This window comes from Heptranchias perlo, chromosome 4, assembly GCF_035084215.1.
Source record: "Heptranchias perlo isolate sHepPer1 chromosome 4, sHepPer1.hap1, whole genome shotgun sequence".
Taxonomy (NCBI): domain Eukaryota; kingdom Metazoa; phylum Chordata; class Chondrichthyes; order Hexanchiformes; family Hexanchidae; genus Heptranchias; species Heptranchias perlo.
Genome location: NC_090328.1, coordinates 114,082,127 through 114,106,254, shown reverse-complemented (window position 1 = coordinate 114,106,254; position 24,128 = coordinate 114,082,127). Strand labels below are relative to the sequence as shown.

The following is a 24,128-nucleotide window of genomic DNA, read 5'->3' as shown; positions in this document are numbered from 1 at the left end:
CTGGCCAGCATTTCTAAATTATTTTTTAAAAAATCTATTATTAAATGTTACAGCTGCACATCTCCCTTTCGAACTATCCATTTGGTCTGTGTCATAGATACTGTATTCCCAAATCAGACACTTATCCATGGTCATTTATTTCTGATAATTGGGGAGTTATCCTTCAAGAATCAGGAAAGTCAGCTAGTGTAACATCAGTACCAACTGAATACTGTAAAACTGGGAATGGCACTCCGGAAGTCTAATCCTTAATTAATTTCCTGTTCAGTCAGTAGGCCTTGGCCCACTGTGGCACTGGCTGGTGCTGCTTGTAGATCTATCTGGTTCAGTGTTGTCTAGCCCTTGATAGCCCGATGCTTGACAGGAAATTCCTTATTCCAGCGTCGCTGTTGACTGCTACTAATTGGTGCCACCCCTTCTCTCATCTGACCTCACAGTGTGTTACGGTATCATGAGAATTTTTTTGTTCTTTAATATTAGCTGGCGCACAATAATAACATAAGAAATAGGAGCAGGAGTAGGCCATATGGCTCCTCGAGCCTGCTCCGCCATTCACTAAGATCATGGCTGATCTTTTACCTCAACTCCACTTTCCCACCCAATCCCCACAGGATCCACAACACTGGATGGTTCTTGAAAAATTGTATGTAAGGAATGTGCAGGTTCTGTTTGAAAATATATTTTCTTCGAATTTTGGTTCCCACTTCTGCCCACCTCTTCTAAGGACTAGTTGTGCGCTGGTACAGTCCCATGGATGCTTGTAGCCTTAAAATTGCCTTATTGATAATTTTTTAATGTATAAGTTTTGGCAATCGATTTGATTGTGGAGTATATTGCAGCCAAGCATGATTCAGTCCTCACCTGACTTACATATTTCCAGGAAGGGACATTGGGTAATAATTGGAAGTGGAACCATGGCTAACTTGTCTTCCCCCATTGCCTGAGGTCAATTGTAGCACCAGCTGAGACCTAACTAGCAATAGAAACCTTCAAAATATTTCTCAAAGGACCTTGATTACTGAAAGAAATAGTATGTAGCTTTGGTGGTTACTTTGAGCAATTGGTTTCTATTCCTGTTGGTCTAGGTTCATCTACAGCACTGGCCACTGTCAAGGTATGCTCAAGCCCTCCTGATTCAGAGGCTTATCCAGGTAGCACTTGAGATTGTTGAATGTTATACACTACGGATATGATCGGCCTTCATCAGATATGAAGCAGTCTTTAAAACTTCGACCATTCTTTGGACCTTAGTGGGTCAGTCACCATCCCGTTGGTGGTTGCCTCAACTCCTAAAAGCCTTATAGTCGAGGAATCTGTAGCTCTTTGCTGACTCCTTACTGGAAGGAATTTATGGCTCATTGTTTTGTTTCAATCATCAACAGTACTATTTGGAACTTGCAGGAAGAAATTATATGCCTGTTCCTTCTATGGAACAAATGGTGAAATTGTTACCACAGAAATCTGAGGAACTGATCGATTTCATACTCCTCTGGCGCTCAAGATGACTTGCTCCGACATGGAGTCCAAGAAGAAAGACTCCTCTTCAGTTAGAGTCCATCCATGACCCTCTTGCATGGACATATATTGCAAAAGTGGTCTAAAGTCTGAATATCTCAACTCCAATGGGCTCTGCTCCAAGTGTTGAATAGTTACTGCAGATTGCACAGGGGTCATCCTGGCTTCATCCTTGTGAATTGCCACAGGGGAGTTTGATGTGGGCTAACTCTCAATTTTCAGCCAGATTTCATCTACAAAGCCAGTTGGATGACTCTGTTCAGCCACCCAGGTGCCAGTTTTATTGTTATCTTCCAGGTGCAGCAAAAAAGTGGCAGGGTTCCCTCCAAGGTACATGGTAGCATAAAAAAAAAAGACTCAGCAGGCTGGATTCCTGGGTTGATGCGGTTTTTGGTCATTGAACTCCACAAATAAGAATATCTCACCATCACATTCATTAGCAAGGACTCCCTCACTAGAACAGTTTTCAAATGCTTTGATGGGGGCCCCTTGCAGATATCGATACACTCCTGCGGAACCCCAGTTTGAACCATCGAAAAGCAATCTTAGCTACCCAATGGAAAATAGTTATTGTTGCAGAAAATTATTTTATTAGTATTGGTAGCAGGAATAACTTGGTAGTGTATGTCCGTGGGAAGAACGTGCTTGCTTTACTCTGCAAAACGCATTGATCTATGGGGTGATTGCTGCCAGAGCAGTAGGATGTCAAAAATGGTTTAGGAAAAGAACTCTAGAGGGCAGGGGTATAGTGGCTGAAAGATTAACCTCTGGCGAGGGAGTAGAAAGTGAGTAGTACCCAAAATTAGAGGTACAGATTGGAATGTAAGGTTGGAGAAGATTTCAAAAATAGGGTAAAATCTTAGCATCTTTTGTGTAAATCTGATTTTTACCGGCAGTAAGAGGAAGAAAAGGCGAGAAATGTCAACACTTTACAACATACGACAATCTGCTTTTGTAAGTACTGAAACTAGAAACATTATGAGCAATATTTTTTCAGAATAAATTAATTATTACAAAATATATCTATACCTGTAATTTCTGTTATTTATCCACAATTCTTGGATTAGCACAGAATGAAATTGTGACCCGTCTAATGAGTAGCGAGTACCCTGTGAGAGACAATGAATCTGCATCCCCTTCAGATGTGACTGTGCGCTTTCCTTTCAGTGGGGTCGGTTGCAGGAAGTGGTGTTAGGTTACCGTACATAAAAAGAAAACAAGTACTCCCCTCCCCTGGCTGTCAGCACTGTATGCAGCTACCACTGATGGTTGCTGCCGTATGCATATGTTCCATGTTTTGCTTTTGAACATTTTTTTAAGTAAAGATAATTGGTTTGAATTTTGGTTTAAGTTAAATTGTTTTGGATCCGCGTAAAGTGCGAACCCTTATCCCCTCACCATACGTGTGCAGAGAAGCTGAACTTTCTAATGACATGCTGCTCCTTTTCTTTGGAGATTCGACATCTCTTAAAAGGTGAAGCCTGCCATGGAAGTTGTAATTGGATAACTGGAATGTAAATAAGGACAAACGATGCACCCTCTACCCCTGTCAAGAATGCCTTGGAAACTTGGATGAGATAAATCCTGATTTTTCATGGCGACCATGTGGACTCCCCGAGAATCGCTTTTTGGAATTCCTAGAGAGCATCACATTTCAGTCACTTGAGTCCCTGTGAAGGAGAATCCACTTTCTCTGACGGAGGGTATCATGTATACTGCTTTATTATGCATCATGGGATTTTCTGTGGACTGAAGACTTAGCGACTTGAGTTACCCTTTTAGTGCTGAAGGACTGAAAATGACTACAGCAGACTTTAAGCTGCTGGATGACATCATATCAGTCCCCATGTCTACAGGTCAGAGAAGGACTCGTGCTAACAGTCCTTTTAGGATTTTTGAGTTGTAGGCCATTATGTGAGCTGTTCAGGTGCCCCGTGTTTGGACCCCGGACAGTAGGCTGTGCCAAAAAAGCTCTGCCAGTTTTGTCCTAGCTCCCAGTAACACTATGCCTTCAATCTTAATGGGGAAGCAAGTGGGACCTGCTTTTTACATTTTATAATGTAATGCTTGTCCATCACTTCAGATAGTTGGGTTAAAAAGACGATAGAAGGAGTTTACTATTTACATTTCAATGACGTACATAAATTGTTTGGATTATTTGGAGAACCATCTGTTTAGAGATATTCTGGAGCTTGAAGTAACCATCTGCTTCAATCAGGCATCATTTTCTCCAGTGGGACACTTGGCTTCCAGGAATCCCACAAATAAAATATAGTGCTAAATGGAAGAAATCTGTCCTCTGCTGTTCTTCCAGAAAGTTGAATAGGTTATTCATAAAATCATAGAGCACAGAAGGAGGCCATCATGCCTGTGCCAGCTCTTTGAAAGTGCTATCCAATTAGTCCCATTCCCCTGCTCGTTCCCCATAGCCCTGCAAATTTTTCCTTTTCAAGTATATATCCAATTCCCTTTTGAAAGTTACTATTGAATCTGCTTCCACCACCCTTTCAGGCAGTGCATTCCATTATTATGTGAGATATTAAATGGGGTGGGTGCAGGAACAGACACACCTGGGAGTTTACGTACACAAATCTTTGAAGGTGGCAGGACAAGTTGATAAAGATGTTAAGAAAAGCAAATGGCATCCTTGGCTTTATAAATAGAGTACAAAAGCAAGGAAGTTATCCTAAACTTAAGAAATAGGAGCAGGAGTAGGCCATACAGCCCCTCGAACCTGCTCCGTCATTCAATAAGAGCATGGCTGATCTTCGACCTCAACTCCACTTTCCCTCCCAATCCCCATATCCCTAGATTCCCCTCGAGTCCAAAAATCTATCGATCTCAGTCTTGAATATACTCAATGACTCAACATCTACAGCCCTCTGGGGTAGAGAAGTCCCAATATTCAAGACCCTCATGGTGAAGAAATTCCTCCTAACCTCAGTCCTAAATGACCGACCCCTTATCCTGAGACTGTGCCCCTAGTTCCAGACTCTCCAGCCAGGGGAAACATCCTCTCAGCATCTACCCTGTCAAGCCCTCTTAGAATCTTATATGTTTCAATGAGATCACCTCTCATTCTTCTAAACACTAGACAGTATAGGCCCAATCTACTCAATCTTTCCTCATAGGACAACCCTGTCATCCCAGGAATCAATCTAGTGAATCTTCATTGCACCGCCTCTAAGGCAAGTATATCCTTCCTTAGGCAAGGAGACTAAAACTGTAGACAGTACTCCAGGTGTGGTCTCACCAAAGCCCTGTTCAATTGCAGTAAGACTTCCTTACTCTTGTACTCTAACCCCCTTGCAATAAGGTGACCGTTATAAGTCACTGGTTAGGCCTCAGCTGGAGGATTGTGTCCAATCATGGGCATCACACTTTTTAGGAAGGATGTCAAGACTTGGAGAGGGTGCAGAAGAGATTTACTAGAATGGTACTAGGGATGACGGTTTCAGTTATTTGGAGAGACTAGAGAAACTGGAATTGTTCTCCTTAGAGCAGAGAAGGTTAAGGAGAGGTTCAATTGAGGTGTTCAAAATTATGAGGGGTTTTGATAGAGTAAATAGGGAGAAATTGTTTTCACTGGTAGGAGGGTCAGTAACCAGAGGACACAGATTTAAGGTAATTGGCAAAAGAACCAGAGGGGAGATGAGAATTTTTTTAACGCAGTGAGTTGTTGTGATCTGGACTTCACTGCCTGAAAGGTAGCAGATTCAATAGTAACTTTCAAAAGGAAATTGGATATATACTTGAAAAGGAAAAATTGCTGGGCCATGGGGAAAATACAGGGGAGTGGGACTAATTGGATAGCTCTTTCAAAGAGGCACGATGGACCGAATGGCCGTCTTCTATGCTGTATGAATCTATGATTCTATGACAGTTATGGTGGAATATTTCCAGCATTTGAATTGGAAGGACCCCTATCATCCTGTAGAACGTGGGTGATTGGTCATGAGAATAATCCAACAAGCATTCTTTAGGAGCTATGATTTGATGGTTTTGAAGCACTACTGTTTCTTGGCTTTGTGCTTTACTCTTCACTTGTCTGTAAAAAGAAATTTCTCTTAAGAAGAACCTCAGAAAGCATTATCATGCATACGAGCAAAACTAAGGTACTTTGTAACTGATGCCCTGGGATCCAGATGTAGACCAGACCCCAGGTATCAGTTACAAAGTAGCAGCAGTCTTGATAGTGTTATCAACGCAAGGAAATCTTCCCCGACTACAGACGTAGAGCTGGAGGACTGCTAATGTTTAAAAAGGGAGAAAGGGATAGACTGAGTAATTACAGGCCAGTCAGCCTAACCTCAGTGGTGGGCAAATTATCGGAAACAATTCTGAGGGATAGTGTTAATCGTCATTTAGAAAGGCAGAGATTAATCAAGGAGGGTCAGCATGGATTTGTTAAGGGAAGGTCGTGCCTGACTAACTTGATTGAATTTTTTGAGGAGGGTTGATGAGGGTAGCGTGTTTGATGTTGTGTACATGGATTTTAGCAAGATTTTTGACAAGCTCCCACATAGCAAACTGGTCAGGAAAGTACAAGCCCATGGGATCCAAGGGAAAGTGGCAAATTGGATCCAAAATTGGCTCAGTGGCAGGAAGCAAAGAGTAATGGTCGATGGATGTTTTTGTGATTGGAAGGGGGCATGATTAAGAAGTTTGCAGATGATACAAAAATTGGCCATGTGGTTGATAGTGAGGAGGAAAGCTGTAGACTGCAGGAAGATATCAATGGACTGGTCAGGTGGGCAGAAAAGTGGCAAATGGAATTCTATCCAGACAAGTGTGAGGTAATGCATTTGGGGAGGGCAAAAAAGGCAAGGGAATACACAATAAATGGGAGGACACTGAGTGGTGTAGAGGATTAGAGGGACCTTGGAGTGCGTGTCCACAGATCCCTGAAGGTAGCAGGACAGATAGGTGAGGTGGTTAAGAAGACATACGGGATACTTTCTTTTATTAGCCGAGGCATAGAATATAAGAGCAGGGAGGTTATGCTAGAACTGTATAAAACACTAGTTAGGCCACCGCTAGAGTACTTCGTACAGCTCTGGTCACCACATTATAGGAAAGATGTAATTGCACTAGAGAGGGTACAGAGGAAATTCACGAGGACGTTGCCAGGACTGGAGAATTTTAGCTATGTGGAAAGATTGGATAGGCTGGAGTTGTTTTCTTTGGAACAGAGGAGGCTGAGGGGAGATTTAATTGAGGTGTATAAAATTGTGAGGGTCCTAGATAGAGTGGATAGGAAGGATCTATTTCCCTTAGCAGAGAGGTCAATAACTGGGGGGTATAGATTTAAAGTAATCGGTAGAAGGATTAGAGGGAAGCTGAGGAGAAATTTTTTCACCCAGAGGGTGGTGGGGGTCTGGAACTCACTACCTGAAAGGGTGGTAGAGGCAAAAAACCGCATCACTTTTAAAAAGTACTTGGATATGCACTTGAAGTGCCGTAACCTACAGGGCTACGGACCAAATGCTGGAAAGTGGGATTAGACTAGATACCTCTATTTTGGCCGGCACACACACGATTGGCTGCATGGCCTCCTTCTGTGTCGTAAATTTCTATGATTCTATAAATGTGTTGTTTGCGACAGAGAAGTGAGCTGGTCTAACACTTCATTAATCTGCATCACTTACTTTGAAGGATTTTAATCGCATGAACTTGGTTGTGGGATATTGTTTAATCTTAGTTTGCAGTATGTCATACATCCTTTTCCTGCCGTTGTTTACAATTTTTAAAACTTGTTCTTAGAAAGAGTGGGAATCTCTCCCAGGATAGGTGACTTGCCACAGTGGCCTATAAATTTGATCACGGCAAGCCCATTTTTCAGGCACAAGACAAGTGCCTAAGCATCCAATATAGCAGTTGGGGTGTGCCAATCATTGCGTACCAGAAGTGCTGCTCCATAGGCATCCAGGGTGCATGCCAGAACTATATAAATTGCTGATTAAAAATATTCAAAGTAAGGTCCTACGCTTGCTGTAGGACCTTTTTGTGACATTGGGATGCCCTAGCACCTGACTTACCATGTGATAAACTTGCTCAGTAACTCATGGCTAACAGGCAGGAAGGAGACTTCAGCAGCTCAAAGGGCTCATCCACTACATACAGGATAGTTGCTGGTTTGTCATTTGAGGCTGTTGGTCAACTGGACATTTCTTGACCTGAATTCGGACTTAGAGAACTGATTGCTGATAACAAGTTCGCTCTGATGCTTAACTGTTTTAGACTGCCCTCTAAACAGTTTTACTGCAGTCATAGGTGATTTGCTGGGCTGCCTTTGGGGCTGGAGAAGGAGGGGGAGCTGCAAGGAAGACAGGAGAGAGCAGAAGCAGCTTGCTGAAGAGGGAGGAGGAGGGCACTGCACAAGAGGCCATCCCCACAGCGGGTCTTCAGGGAGCACTTCTCCTGCATGAACTCGGAGGAGCAGTTTCTTGGGCGCTTCGCTTCACAAAGGAGGCTGTCACTGAGCTAGGTCACCTGCTGCAGCCACAACTCGAGCCTCAAACCAGGGCATGGACAGCACTGCCTGTGGCTACCCTTACGCTACATGCTCCTTCTAGGCTGAAATAGGTGACGTCAATGACTTCTCCCAGTTTGCAGTCCGCTGTTGTATCAGAGAGGGCACTGAGGCTCTCTACACCAAAAGAAATACCTATATATCTCTCCCCACGGACAGAGCAAAGCAAGATGAGAGAGCACTAGGCTTCGCACGCATTGCAGGGTCCAAGGTGGCATAGGCTGCACTCACATTGCCATGCCTGCTCCCCATCAACAGCCTGACATCTTTCTCAATAGAAAGTGATTCCACTCCCTCAACGTCTAGCTGGTTTGTGATCACAAGCAGTGCATCATGCAGATCTGTGCCCGGTTTCCTCGCAGCAGTCATGATTCATTTGTCCTGCGCCGGTCCTCCGTGCTGCATTTGTTCCAAATAGGCTGTCAAGTTACAGGCTGTCGACTGGATGACCAGGGGTGTCCCCTTCAGATATAGCTCATGGCTCCAGTCAGGAATCCGCGCACAGCTGCAGAGCTGGCCTACAGTGAGAGCCATGTTGCCACCAGTAACGTCATCAAGCAGACTATTGGCATGCTCAAACAATGCTTCCACTTCCTGGACCATTTGGGAGGAGATTTGCAGTACAGCCCTGAGCCAGTGTCTAGATTTGTGGTAGTTTGCTACATGCTCCATAGCTTTACCATCATGAGGGATCAGCTGTTACCATCACCTGGGCAGCAAGAAGTGCAGCAGGAGCGGGGGGGGGGAGGGAGAGCAGGTGCGGCATCGACCACCAGTGCCTCCAGCTGCCAAAACTCTCGGAGAGCAATTCATCCAAGAGTGCTTCACCTGAACCATCCCTCCCATCCTCAATACACCAACAGTCACACAATCCTAATCACCACCGTCCTTACTTTCACTATCCGATTGCCTTCCTTCAGTCCAGCCTTGTGGGTTTTGCCCTCACTACACTACAAATATAAACACCAACACCAAATCCAGAACAAAAAACAAATTGATTAAACAACTGAATTCCATCTGTATCTAATAGTTAATAGAAATAATTATGAATCATCTTTGTGCAAGCCTTTAGTGCTAGTCTTCTGTGCTACTTTACTTATCCTAGTGCTCCTACGAAATGTTTTCCCAGTGGCTGGAGCTTGGGAGGTGGGACTCTGCTGAGTTTCCATTGAGGAGACTGCAGATGGCTGTGGTGGGTGATCTCGAGCAGCTCTGGACCTTGAGAGGCAGTCTGGGCCAACTGGCTGTGTGGTACTAACAAGGGCACTGGCGGAATGAGCGGCCGGGGAGTAAGCATGCTGTCATTCTGAGAGAGGATGGCAAATGCGTCTCCCATGGAGCCAAGCTCCTGAACTCTCCTCCAGCTCTGCGTGAGAACAGAGTGTAGGAGTGATGCTCCTGTCAATACTGGCCCCCAAAACCAAGATGGCAGTTTTCAGAGCTTCCATGGCAACAATGTTAGCTGCTATGGAAGCTTTCAGAGCTGTCAGCGGAGACTCCCGTTATTGTGGGTGCCACTGTCATGTTCATGTAGCTGACCGCTCGGTCCATGTTGGATAGAATGGTCTCCGAGCTCTGCACGAAGTCTCGACACAAGTTGAAGCTGGATTCCTCCATGCTCTGAGCCATTGTTCGCAAACTCATTGGCAGGCTTCCCAGTGCATCTAGCATTTCCTGGTGTATGTCCATCAGCCTTCTTCTGTAGCCTGGGCCCTCGAAGTCTCTGAAGCAGACCTAGTATGTGATCTTGTCCTCTGGCGAGCTGGGGCTTGTGACGCCCTTTCCCCCTGTCCTAGCTCCTGCACACTTGTGCTTGGTGATTCGCCATGTGATGAGCCCACCTCTGGCCTACTCTCTAAAGTTTGCATGGTGCCAGTGTCTGAGCTGGTGCTTCCTAGGGTCAGATCGAGTGACGGTGCATCTTCAGGAAGGCTGGCCTTGTCTTTCTAAAGTGGCTCGACATTTTAAGCAACTGATATAACAGAGAGGGACAAGGGAGAGCAGAGAGAAAAGTGGCTGCAGTTTATCGTGTAGGGTGAGGTAGAACTCAGAAGGGAAAAAGAGGATGAGGTCTGGAGAAACCTTGCACAATGTCTCCTCCAGCACTGCCACTTGCCACGGCCATGACTCTCCCCCTGCCTGTGATGGCTGGCACGTTTTCTTCCATGGGGGGAAGTGGGTGTGCAGGCAGGCTCGGCCTCCTCTGGTGGCAACCTCCTGTCTCAGGTTGTGTGCGACCTTCTCCTGCAAGAAAGAAGGGAGTATGGTTGTGACAGTTTTGTGAGATGTTTAGAGAATGTGGCTTTTATGGTAGAATAGTTGGCATGCAGCGTGTGAGGTGTGGGGAAGTGAGGGTTGCAATAGTGGTGAGTGCGTATGGGGAGAAGGAGGTGGAATGAAGTGTGGTGCAATGATTGTAGGAGAGTGAAGGGAAGTGGAGAAGGGGAGTACTGTGAGTAGTTAGGCAGGAGGTGTGAGCAGGGAGTAGGAGAGCAGTATTCCTACCTTAACAACTCTGGTGAGGTCATTGAACTTTATGTGGCATTGCAGCCATGTGTTGGGAGCTAAGCTCCTGGTATTGACCTCCTCTGCGACCTCTTCCCACTGGCAGCGAAGGTGTTGCCTGGAGGGTTTCTGCCCCCTGGGGAGACCAGGATCTCCCTGCTCCTGTTCACCGCCTGCACCAGGGCCTCCAGTGTAGCATCAGAGAACCTGGATGTCTTGTCTCGACCACTTACAGCCATTTTAGCCCTTTGCCAACATTTCCTCCTGTCTGCAGCCAGAGTGCATCTCCTTGTTAAGAGGCGCTGGCTGCCTTCAATTGGTGTCAGCAATGCCAGATTTCTGGCTCACCCAAACAGGCATGCAGCCAATGAATAGCACGTATAGCGCTGGCTGCATGCCTCAATCATTTTTCGGGTGCGATCAAAATTCTTGGCCAATGTCTTTAAATTGAATAGCACAAATGAATGCATGACAGGTGGATAGAAAATATAAACCCAGGTCTTTTGAAACCAGACCTGCAACCAAAGAATGTACCCATTGATTTGACAGGTTTTATTATACCCCAAATGGTCAGTTAGGACCTGTGTGCCTCAAAAGGTGAATGATCTTTTTAGATATGGTCTCTATGCATTCTGCTCCCAAAGATTATTTGGCAACTTTAGGTAAATAGAGTACAAGTAATTCTCTGCATGAAGGTTCCATCCTCAGATATGATGGTCAACATCTCATAACCGTTAGCTTTACCTCACAATCAATGGCCATTAAGTTCATCAGATGGTTTAGCTGTTAAGAAAAAATGACTGTTAAAAGAAGATCTTCTATGTTCACTGGTGAATATACTTGGAATATAGGAAATCTGCTATTCTAAATGCATGTTTAAAATGACGATTGGGAAATCATGGCAGTGCGTGCTCGAATTTCTCATACACACTCTCGCTGGGCAAGGTTCTCCCCCACGAGTTCCTACATTAGTCCAATAATGTTATCAGGAAGCAATTTGTTTCATTGTCACAAAATAATCATATTATAGCCATAAGTGGTGATATTCTGGCGATGCTCCTTTTTTTTCAATGCTTATTGTAGGAGCACAAGCTTTTTTCAGTGTTTGCCAAAAGAGTCTGGAAGATCTAGCCTTTTATGGAAGCCTCATCACTACTGACATCTTAAACCTTCTTTTACATAAAAATGTTTGTTTTTGAGTTCACCTTCACATTGCAGTGGGCAGTGCAATTTCCCAATCCCATGCTTGGCTGCCTCCTTCGGTTTATGAAGGCATACCGCAAATTTCAAAGGCAATATGCTTACAAGGCTGCATTGCTGTCGATTGAGGTGGGAAGTTTATTATACATGCATGCTGTTGAGAAGATGTCTAAAATTAAACAAAGCTTCCCAAGATGTTGCATCTGTTGTAGTTAGATTCTAGACAGAACAGAGAAGAGTCCTTTCAGAGAGAAAAAAAAATCTTCAGGTCCTCAGAGTGGGAATTGGTCCATAAAATTGATGTCTAGAGCCCATCATTAGCAGATAGCTCATATGAGCCTTGCAATTGGACCTGCTTATACAGTGATCCTGAAACACCCATCTCAGCACCTCCAGGATGCAGATCGGATAATTTTGCCAGAACATCTCTTCTGATAGGCTACCAAGGAATAGATGATTGCAGTTATGCTATTTCTACCTCATGTACGAACAGCATCTCTTATAGCCAGTATCCACTTTTTGGAAGTCAAGCAATAGTTGCACTGAGACTATTTTGTATTCTTCTATAGAAACTGATCTGCCCACAGATTGGTGTTGTAGACAGTCTAACTGTTTATGCAAGTCTGAGTTCTACCTCCAAGGTCAATTAAATATCTTTTAACAGAAACCAATGCAGTAGATCAGCATCTCATTTATTTGTTGCTGTCGACGTAAGGGACGTCCTTGTCATGTTTTGCGATTTGTAATTTATTTTCCTTCATGGAAAGGGTTTTGGGATTGAGTTGTGTTTAAGATGTTTTTTAAAAACAAAGTGAATTTGCGTAGATTTTTTAAAAAAGATACTTATTGGAATAAGTATTGAAGATGTGTATTAAAGCTAGATGGGCCAGTTTATGCAATGTCACAGTCCGAAACAATGAGGGTCAGTCATCTCCTCCAAGGTATCGTAAGCAGGATGGCCCCCATTAATTTTGAGGAAAGCGGGAGATGTCTTCTTTAAACCCATACCCCAAAGAAAAAGAGGAGGTGGCTGATTTTTATCGGCTGGCTTACTGGAAAATCACTAATTGGGATGAAGTCAGGATCACGACCCCTCCCCTTGGCTGGGAATACAGAGAAAAGGATGGAGGAGTGAGCTGTCTTTAAAACAAGAGGCTGCAAAGTGTAGACCCCCGCGGGGTCCAGAGCTGAACGCTAAAATGCAGGAGGTCAGGTTTTGCAGTTAGATATAGTCCAGAAAGAAAGGTAATGCCAAAAACATATGTCAGCCCATGAAAGAGACAGAGCAAGTGGTTTATTCGTTTTTTTCCAGTTTTTGAGGTGAGAAGTGAGATTGAGCAAAGTAAGCAAAATTTGCTTAGATTGGTACTCTACTTTTAATTGCTGTAAACGAAATGAAGCCGCTTAATGATTCGTATCTAGCCTCATCTCAGCAAATCTTTCTGAGTCTGTCTTTAAAAACATTGGAGATGTGCACGTGAGGCCACATGAAAAAGACACTATCCAATTCAGATCACAATTTGTTACATCGCATCATAGAATATTACAGCACAGCAGGAGGCCGTTCAACCCATTGTGCCCGTGCCGGTTCTTTGAAAGAGCTGGCCCATTTCTGCCTGCAAATTTTTCCTTTTCAAGTATAATTCCAGATCATAACAACTTGCTGGGTAAAAAAAGATTTCCTCACCTTCTCTCTGGTTCTTTTGCCAATTATCTTAAATCTGTGTCCTCTGGTTACTGACCCATCTGCCAGTGGAAACAGTTTCTCCTTATTTATCAAAACCTCTCATGATGTTGAACACCTCGATTAAATCTCCCTTTAACCGTCTCTACTCTAAGAAGCACAATCCCAGCTTCTCCAGTCTCCCCACATAGCTGAAGTCCCTCATCCCTGATATAATTCTGGTAAAACTCCTCTGCATCCTCTCCAAGGCCTTGACATCTTTATTAAAGTGTGGTGCCCAGAATTGGGCACAATACTGTAGCCGAGCCCTAACCAGTGATTTATAAAGGTTTCTCATAACTTCCTTGCTTATATGCTTATTTAATTAGATATTGGACAGTATGGGTACACTCTTGAATGTAAGATGCTGAGACCACTTGTGGGAGTAACCATCACTGCTGTATCCAAGAGGATTTCTAAGGGAGACCCAAAAGAGTGTGACAGATTAATTTTCTTCACAAGCTCTCCTGTTGTCTCAATTTAGTACCACATAATGAATGGATAGTTTTGTATTGCAAACTCATTCTATTTTGGAAACTGTTGAAACGGCAAAATCTTTATAGACACTAGAGAGTGGATACTTTCATCTTTGTCTGGATTGGATTCACTAAGCCTTGATCTCTTCAATCACTTCAATAAAGCAGTGAAAATCTATTTCTTTTAATTCTTCAAAAAGTTTGGTCTCTCAAGTCTGACCAGCAGTTACTACCTCTTATCTTTGATGCGTCCACTCTTAGTATTATAATTTTTCTTCTCACTATTTCCTCTGATTTCAAATGCAATACCCACATCTCCTCCATTGTTGAAGCTGCTTCCAAGAAGTACGGATTCCTTTTTGTGCCCTACACTCCTCTCCCTTTAATAGCTCTTTAACTCTATAAAGTTTAAGTCAGTCCATGACTGGAATACTACAGTGCTCCCATATCTGGGGAGTCTCTGCTAGTGCTGCTTTCTAGAGGGGATGCAAGAAAAAGATTGTTCCTTGGTAGGCAACTCTTCTTATCGTTAGCCTCCAATCAGTCTCTTTGTCAAGACCTTTCTTGTCCTTTTCTATGTAATAATTGTTACTGAATTTTCATCTGTTATTCCTCATAAACTCCAAATATGCCATCCTATATGCTCTTCCTTGTCCCTACATCTTCACTTTTTTGATTTCAAAATTTGTCACACCATCTCTTACTCTTAACTCATTCTTTCCTGGGTCCTCAAAACTGTGGAACTCCTCACTTCCCTCAATCTTCCCTTTCTAAGACATTCCAGATTTTTGAAACCCAAGCTTGATATCGCCTGGGCAGTGTTTCTTGATTTATCTTGTCGTGTTAACTTTGGCTGCATCCTGCACTTCAGGTGTTGGCTTTACACAACCAAGATCATTTGAACCTGAGTCCAGTCTTCTGATGCTCCGTTCCGCTCAATGCTTATTTTAAAGTTAATTACTTTTAGAAATTTGTTCTAGTGAAGCAGAACTTTTGATTCTGAATTATTTTGTGAGTAGGTTGCTTGAAAAAGGCTACTGCAAGTTGACACATGGTGAGGACTGAAGCAATATTTAACACTACGTCCAAGAAAGCACAAACAATTCCTCTTCTTCAAAGTGCACTATAAACATTGATGGAAATTCCCTGTAGTCTAAGGCAAAAAATGTTCCACACAGAAATTAAATATTTTCTACCACGAGTCCACACAAAAATGGTCAACAGAACCTCGTATAGTGCTTTAGCTAGTGTTTTATATTTTTCTATACTCACAGTCTGTTCAGTGCCTTTAACTGCTACTACATGTACTGTCATGTTCCTTTGTCATATTTTTGTTAGATCAGGAAAGAGAGCAGAATCACTTCACCCAGGCTGTTGGATGGTTTTCAAGTTCTGACCTATTGGCTGCAATAGTTGATTCTATGACTGAGTTACAGGATGTTATCACTAAAGCATGTAAGTAGAGTATATACAGTTCACTATCTGGATAAATTAAAAGTGTTATCCCTCTCGTCACTTTATTCAATATTTAAAAAACACATGGATGTTCAACCTTATTGAAAACTCAACCTTTCGTAAACTTACCAAATGCATGTAGACCATATATTTTATGATCATAAAAGACTGATGCCATGCACAGCAAAGTATATTTTATAACAATATTGAGAACCTAAAAAAGCATTAGTAATGGATTCTTAGAATACATTTTTGATTAGTATTTTTAATAAGGTGCAAACATTTACTGTCCTTCAAGATGTTTTTCATTTATACTGTATATAATAATCTGATTGCAATGTAGAAAATGGTTCATGTGACTGATTATTTGGTGCTGTGAGTATGTAAATGTACACAGGCAACTGCTGCCCAGTCACAGCACACTGACCTGATGATCTCATAATCTCTGGCAAACATCTTCTTTGACCATATATAAAGTTCAGTATCTTTAATGCAGCATAAATTGATACTTTCAAGTTATCTTGCATGTCCTCAGCAATGAGCTGCTTTTGCATGTTGATTAAATGTGTCAGCTTGTACCCTCAGCATTTAATCAACCAAAGAGCCTTCTACATTGCTGATGAATGAAAGTTATTGCTTAATTTTACTTCAGTACACACTGAATACTAGTGGACCTATGCAATTGGCTGATTCCACTTTAAATCATTCATGATAGACATTTATTTTGCAGAATTGTGCATATTATGAAAGGTGGAGAAATTCAGAGCTTTCAGTTTTAAAAATGTCTGCTACAAACTCCAAACATAGTGGAAGTCAATGAACTATGTCTAACTTAAAGCTGCAATGGTGCACAACAATCTCAATCCTTTTTAAAGAAATTTGAAACCACTTTTGTAATGAAGATCAAACTCTGTTTTGTGTTTAACTGCCAATGGTCTCTGCTTTTTACCCTTAGCCAACTAGAGAACTTGGAGCTAAATGGATGGTGGGGCTGGGGGCAGTGGGGGGATGCAGGAAGGGATAGAATGGAAGTTAGTGCTTTATGGAAATTCATTGTGATTCTAAAATCTAGTCTTGTTACTGAATTCTTTTTTCATTGAAACTTAATATTTGTTTTGAACTTTAAAAATACGTAAAAGTATCTCTCGACAATTGTAGCTTTAACGATTACTGTAACACATTTTAATCTTGCATACTTCAGTATGTGAGTCAATCATCAGGCATATTTTTTTCAAAATAGCATTGTAACCACAAACCATTAACACATAATTTAATATTCACTCATATGGACCAATTTACAGAGATTTAGCCTGGATTTTCCAGAACATTGGATAGATACCAAGTTAGTCAGGCAGCACTGGTACCCCAACACCAGAGAATATCAGCTAAGGAACACATATCTGCATTGTCTGATGAGCCATGCTTGTGGAGGATTCACTTTACAAAGGAAGCTTTGACTGAGTTACACCACATGCTGCAACTTGACCCACAGCCCATCTCCACCACAGGCACTGCACTGCCAGTGGCTATCAGTCACAACTGCCCTTAACTTTTACACTGCAGAATCATTGAAGGCTGCCCTGAGGAACATAACTAACATTACCCAATCAGCTGTGCACAGATGCATCAAGAAGTCACACATACATTGTTTGTTACAGCAAACAATCGCACTTCCTCCTTCAGCTAGTGGCAGCATGCACTGCAATTTTAGTGTGGTAGGGCAGCAGGGGCATCAACAAGAGGAGCAGCAACAACTGCCTGAAGAGGATGTGCCAGCCATTTGTGTCACTCTCATACAGGAGACCTTCTATTAACATTTCTCACTACATTAACAGTCCTTTCCACATCTTCCCCCTTCCTTGCATTAATATATATTCATTTTTGGACCCTTCTCTGTGCATGACAAATCACAAAGTTCCTATTTATGTCACCTGGTAAAAGCGACTGCCATACCTTTCTGGCAACTATCTCTACATGCACAACAATTTTAGTGCAATCATAACCTTCATGTGAAACTATATTGTGTGTGTGTGTGCCGAGTGCATCTCACCATGGTGCTGCCTTTTGATGCCGGTGTATGACGTACGTTGCTCCAACCCAGCATTATGCTTCTCCAAGGCGCGCTCTCAATGACGAGCACGTAAGATAGATAGCTGTTGTGTTACAATAGAAGCCTACTGACATTGAGGTCATTCTTGTCTCCTGGCCACTCAGTCTGAGCTGGACCTGCTGCAGGCTTTGGAGGCAGTTGTATCCAGTCTAGTACCTAGGCCTATATGGCCGTAGTCTGAGCATACTTGGAAGTGCACAGACTGGCCTTGGGCATCTGTCATGGAGCCTCCCATTGCAGATGTTCCTGGAGCTGCCATATGTTTTATAATGCACAGCAGAGTTGCGAATTTGTCCTCCAGTGCACTGCATATCTTGCTAGTTCACTCCTCCACCTGAGCTGCCACCTGCAGCACACTGTTCGGCACTGATCCTTCATTATCTGGAAGCATCATTCTTTTAAAGTCAGGACCCATGAGAGTTCCCCAGGCTCTTCAGTCCAGGAACTACGGAATCTGATTCTTCAGCCAGCAGTGTCCTCTTTCTCGTACCATCAAAAACTCCTCCTCTCACTTGTGCTCTGTGTGTCACTCAGTGCAATCCCCTCTGGCTCATTCTCTAACTTTCCCACAGATGATCTCTCTGAGCTGGTGCTTGTGAAGAATTGAGTGAGTGCCAGCATGTGCTGCAAAGTACTGGCATGGTTCTCCCTCAGGCAAATATAGAAGAGGACTAGATAAAGAAAGATTACAGTGGTATCTTGAGCAGAGTTCACATAAAACATGTGCCCTGAATAGTGCTGGTTCTTTATGCAGCACTCTGCACACGCTGCAGGAATCTGTCCCTTGTCTAATTGGTCATGGGAAATCATGTATGTGACACTGAAGAAGGTCACGTGCATGTTGAGATGTCATTACCTCCCTCTATAAAAACTAGCCAGAATGCCTGATAGTCAGCTCATTTCTCCCCAGCTCCATTATTGAGTCCTCGGTACCTGATGTAGTTTCTTAAGGTTGCTGACTTGCTACAAGATAGATTTTCTCTTAGGTGTTCATCAGCTAACATGTTATTTCAAAAAAAGAATGAGAAGAGAACCACAAGATATAAGCTATCACACTTCACAACTTACAGAATGGCTGTGATTAATCCTGCCAAAGACTGTTAAAGTCCATTTTCAATGTGTGATAGACTTGGTTTCTGCATCAAGTGCCCATTTCTGGATCATGACATTCAGAATTACCAACCCTGCCTTGGGTTTTCAACCTGTACCCATAAAGACCAGAATTTAAGAGAAGTGGTAATAATGATCTAATAAATATAAAAAGATCATTCTGCCTGCCAGCTGAAGAGTACAGATATTGACTTTGGGATCTTAGGCCACCTCAATGTCCATAGCTTCAACAAACTCACTTTTCCAGATTCCTTAATATTCATCCAGAACAAGAACAATATCAAGATGGGGGAACAATGGCCCATCATTCTCCTGGATGCAAACATTTCGATACTTAATTTCCTGCCTCTCCTAATTCCATGTGAAACCCAAGCAGACAGGGTGACCCTGATACTAATAACCACTTATTCACTATGTATGATGTAGTTTTCCAACATTCTTTTTCTGGCTCAGGATTGCCTTCACCTACCCAACAGGAGAGTTCTGTCCCAATTGTATGGTCAATTTTTTCAGCCAGATCTAGGCACTTTCCACTGGACAGCCTGGTTATTGAGAAGCCCGCTTCAGTAGTTGAGAACCTAATCATTTCCTGTAGAGTATTCACAATCAAAGCATACAATACGAATTTAACAATACCTGTGTCATGATCTGTTAACTCAATCTGGCATTACTAACTTTGTATTATGTTGTCTTCAGTTTGAGCTGGGATTGGAACCCAGTTCTATTAGGGTTCATATTGCCACTGTTTCTTTCATGATCCCCTAATTTCTAATTTGTTAGAGAATCTATTCAGACTTCTGAAGACAATCTGAAACTTATATCCACCTAGACCTCAGATGGCTCTAAATTGAGATAGTCATTTAATTGTGAAAAAATGATTAGCTGTTCTTTTGAAGCACTGTTGCATGCAATATCAAAATCCCTTCTTGGAAAACTGCCCATCAGACTGTAGGATTACCATGTTGCCTACTCTGAATAGTTCTCAAAACCCATACTAAATGTTTCTCATTTTCAGTTAGGACAGGAAATTGTCATTTCATGCCCCTACCCACAAATCCAAGCAGGAATGATGGCTTGAATATCTCTAAGCCTATGGGGTCCTACAGTTTTATATTGATCATAATGAGCAGTTCTGCAATTCATGTCCTATGACCTCAAGACCCTCAGAAAACCATGAACTAAATAGTTAAATGGATGATTGAATATTATGCTTCACTATTACCTTTCAGACAGGGAACCATGGGTAGCATTAAAGTCCTCTCCAGAGCGACACTGGGGCCTCTCAATCAAGTTCCAATTGATGCCATTTGTAAATCTGCAATATGGAATAATCCCCATAGATTCTAGCTAGAGTTATCAGTTCAACAAGCCTAACCTTTGGAAGATCAGTCCTCCCACTTGGTGTAGAAACTCCATGGTAGACATTTCCCTTTTATTTGCCCCTACTCTAGTTTGCTCTACATTTCAGTCTCATCCTGTTGATATTGTCAGTTTTGGTAATGGAGCTTTGGAGTGGCAAACATATTAGGAGCAATTCTGAGAGTCTGGCAAAAATATAACCAGAATTGTTATGTGAACACAATGTCTCACATAGGCAGTGGTATGCTGAACTTGCTGGATTTAACAAGGTCAGCTCATTTTACTGATTAGCACTTGTCCCTGCCCCTTTGAGCACAATGAATGAAAGGGGGATGGGAACTCAGGAGAGCAGCAGCTCTTAAAGGCTGTCACTTTGATGTTTGTTCTGGCTGTGTGGGCCAGCAGGAAGGCAAGTTCCCCAAGGACAAGTGGGCTGAACCACCCCTTTGATGAGCAAACATTGTGCTGCTTGAAGAGATTCAGCACGGGAGAGTAGAAAACTTTGGTGCAAAGGAGAGCCCTCCTGTGGAGATGAATGTGAGCAAGTATGGAGAGAGATGGTGAACAGAGTAAGCGCTGATTCCCATGTCCATAGGTTGTGGGAGCGGATGTGAAAAATTTGCGCGCCATCTGTGAGCGTTCTAGCAGAGGGTAGAAGGTCAGGTTTCTCTCATGAACGCTGTGATTACGGTTTTTAGAGATCTAGGGCATCAATTCACACAAGGTTCTCACTTCTGGCTTGGAGAGGCTAGGGAATTGGTTTCATAGAACCTTGATGGTGGGCTCCATCCTACTAAGCGGAGGCCAAAAGTAGCAATTCCCAAGGAGCATCCAGCAGCAGGGGTATGGCAGAAAGAAATCTGTACCTATCAGGGTGATGCACAACTATGTAACCCAGTTGGCTCCCTGAGAGAACTGAAGAAGTGGTAAGTAGTGGACAGCAAACGCCAGAGAGCACGAGGGCCAAGTTGCTGGCAGTGGTTGCAATCTCGCTACTCAGCAGAAAATGGCGAAGCACTGCAGCTGTGTCCTGAGGTCCCTGTTGTGGAGCAGCAGGCTGTCGCCACACTTAGTCCTGCCACAGAGGTCACACTTAGGAGTACAAGAATAGGTAGGACACAGTACAACACATACACTGTCACCAAAGGCAAACAAACATTAATTTGCACATGTACACAAAGATGGTTGATAAAGAAAATGGTTGCATCTTATTTGCAATGTAGTGTTAAGATTTATTTCCTTCAGGAGTGTATTGATGTCCAGGCAGTGGATTGTTAGGGATATATGGTAGAGTCAGATTTGGCAGAGCATGCTACTCATCAGGCAACTATATTGTGAAAATAACCATTGGACCATTCATCAGGGGCACATTTGCAGAGTTGTGTAAAAGTCTTGTCAAACAGTGATTGATGCAACAGTCTCCCTGGCTGCAGGTTGCCTTCAAACATTTCTCCCTCCCGTAGCAGATTGGCAGGAAAGTGTTTTGCAGCTGGCAATGGGTTGTGCTCTGTATCGTTTTTATGTTGCTGTTGCTCATTTGTCTGATTCCACTGCTTCCCTTGGGAGTCTCCCTCCTCCAGGGCCTCCATAAGGAGGTCTTCTCTTAACTGCTGCATCTGCCCACTGCACGAACAGTACTGCCTACACCTTCCCCCTTTCCAGCACAAAGATGCATTAATCTACAGACCACATCTCTTGTGTGCATCCTTTCACACAGTTTTCATTCATACCACCTCATAAAAGTCTCTTCCAAGCTTCACAAACAACAGTGCAACTACAATTTTAATCCCAAAACAGTGTGTGTGTCCCTTTGGTTTCTTCGCTTTAAAAAGAGGCCTGTTTGCAAGGCAAAGTTATAGAGCATGCAGCACATCACCATTATCCTTGAGACCCTATGCAGACCATATTGCAGAGCACCCCTAGACTAATTGGGGAGTTTTAACTCACTGTGCCTGGCAGAAACCAGGCAGAATGGGAGTTAGAAACGAGTGGCTGTATTTGCTGCTCCATTCCTGGCCCGCAACAGGTTTAACCCGGCTGTTTTTGTCAGCGGCTCAGGGTCCCTACTGACTCAGGCCAGGGACCTCATTAATATATGCTAATTAGAATCCGATGATGTACATAGGACCCCAAAGGCATACTGAATGGGGTGCCCACCAAGGGTAAAACCTGTGGGGGAAGAATCAGGGGCCCTAAATGGGTCATGTTGAGGCCAGAAGGAGCAGGTCCTCTGGGCCCCACAAAGAGAGCCTGGGTCTCTGCTGCACCAGGCTCCCCCTTTCCCACCCGCGAGACCCTGCCGCGCACCTGCTTCTCTTGAGTGCCGACAGGCAGCTTCCAGGCTGTGCAATCTTTGCCGGCAGCCAACCGACTGCCTCTTGAGGCCCATTTCGGCAGGCAGCTGGCCGGCAGGATGTAAATGCCTATTCAGGCACCAAAAATGCAACTTCAAAATTCCAATAATATGCTGAGGATGATTCTGGTGACAGAATTGACCTCATTATGCCAGTGCTCATCTAGTGTTCTGGGAAAGTGCACAGGTGTCATCAGTCATGGTTGTAGAAGATACCCATGGTCTTCCGGAATCTACCAAGGCATGATGATATTTGAAATTTGACCACTTTGCATTGAGCCTCTCAATTCAGCTCATTTATATGCATTAGAAATAGTAGTGGTTCTACCGCTGAGCCATGAGGCAATCCCCTCAATACTTCCCCCTTCCTCCACTCACACATAACTCATCTAATGAATACTCTTTGATGTCTCTCCTTCAGCCAGTTTCTTACCCATTCCCAGGGATTACCCTGAATCTCCATAGCTTTGAGTTTAATTAATAGCCTTTTGTGTGGAGCTTCAACTGGAGGTACACCAGATCACAGGGCTTCTCACAGTCCACCTGCATTGTCACTCCCTCAAAGAAGTCAAGGACGTTGATCAGGCAGGATCTTCACCTTCTGAATCCATGTTGACTGCTGTTAATTTGGTTATTGTATAGATGATCCTCAAGCTTACTCCTGATTATCACTTCAAAAAAAAATGTATTCTTGGGATATGGGAATAGCTGACAAGTTGCCCTGAGAAGGTGGCGTTTTGATGCAACTGATTGACTTGCTAGGCAACTTAAGAGGGTAATTAAGAGTCAATCACAATGGTGTGGAACCGGAGTCACATATAGGCCAGATTGGGTGAGAACGACAGGTTTCCTTTGCTAAAGGTCATTAGTGAACCAGATGAGTTTTTACGAGAATCCAATTGTTTCATGGTCACTTTTTTACTGATAGCTAATTTTTTTTTAACTGAATTCAAATTCTCAAACTGCCATGGTGAGATTTGAACTCATGTAGGAACATAGCAATTATTGGATGAAAAAAGACCAAGGTCTGTCTAGTTCGTCTTCTACCAACCTGACAGTCGTATAATAAAATGATAGTGAAGTTGTTGATTAATCATGGCAATCAATCTCTATCAATTAATTTACAACAGACCCAGACATGAGGCGAGGAAACTCCCAGTGGTGGAAAGTCACCTGTCCCTCCCAATCATGCTGCACTTAACGCATGTCATGTCTCAAATTGCTCATATACTGTATCCCAAAATATTTTTTTCTGGATTAATCAACACTATCTGCTTCCACCGTCTCCCTAGGGAGCCTGTTCCATAGATTGACCACTCGCTCACTGAAATAATGTTTCCGCAGATTAATTTTGAATTTACCCCCTTCAAGCGCAGGCTGTGTCCTCTGGTTCTACTGTTCTGGACAAGGTGAAACAGCTTGGCATGGACTAAATTATCTAGTCCCTTTAGAGTTCTAAAAACAGCAATCATATCACCTCTCAACCTTCTCTTTTCCAGTGAGAACATGCTCAATTTACATAATCACTCTTCATCATCCAATTCCTCCATCCCCTCGATACTCCTGGTTGTTCTCTTCTGTATCCTTTCAGTAGCTGCAATATCCTTTTTGTACGACGGCGACCACAACTGTACATAGTATTCTAAGTGCGGCCATACCAATGATTTATAAAGTGGCAGGATTACCTCACTATTTTGACCTTTTAATACAACCCAATGTCTGATTTACTTTACTCACTGCCACTGACCATTTTTGCGATAGCTTCAATTTATTGTCAACGACCCCCAGAT

At 43.1% G+C, this 24,128-nt stretch overlaps 1 protein-coding gene across 2 annotated transcripts in view; it reads left to right on the top strand.

The window, feature by feature from the left end:
• LOC137321188 (coiled-coil domain-containing protein 171-like) overlaps positions 1-24,128 on the top strand; it is a 218,963-nt gene that overhangs the window by 101,734 nt on the left and 93,101 nt on the right. For both annotated transcript variants that reach the window (XM_067983472.1, XM_067983471.1), the window contains one exon: positions 15,290-15,406. In XM_067983472.1, coding sequence (XP_067839573.1) covers positions 15,290-15,406 — 117 coding nt within the window. The remainder of the gene's footprint in view (positions 1-15,289; positions 15,407-24,128) is intronic.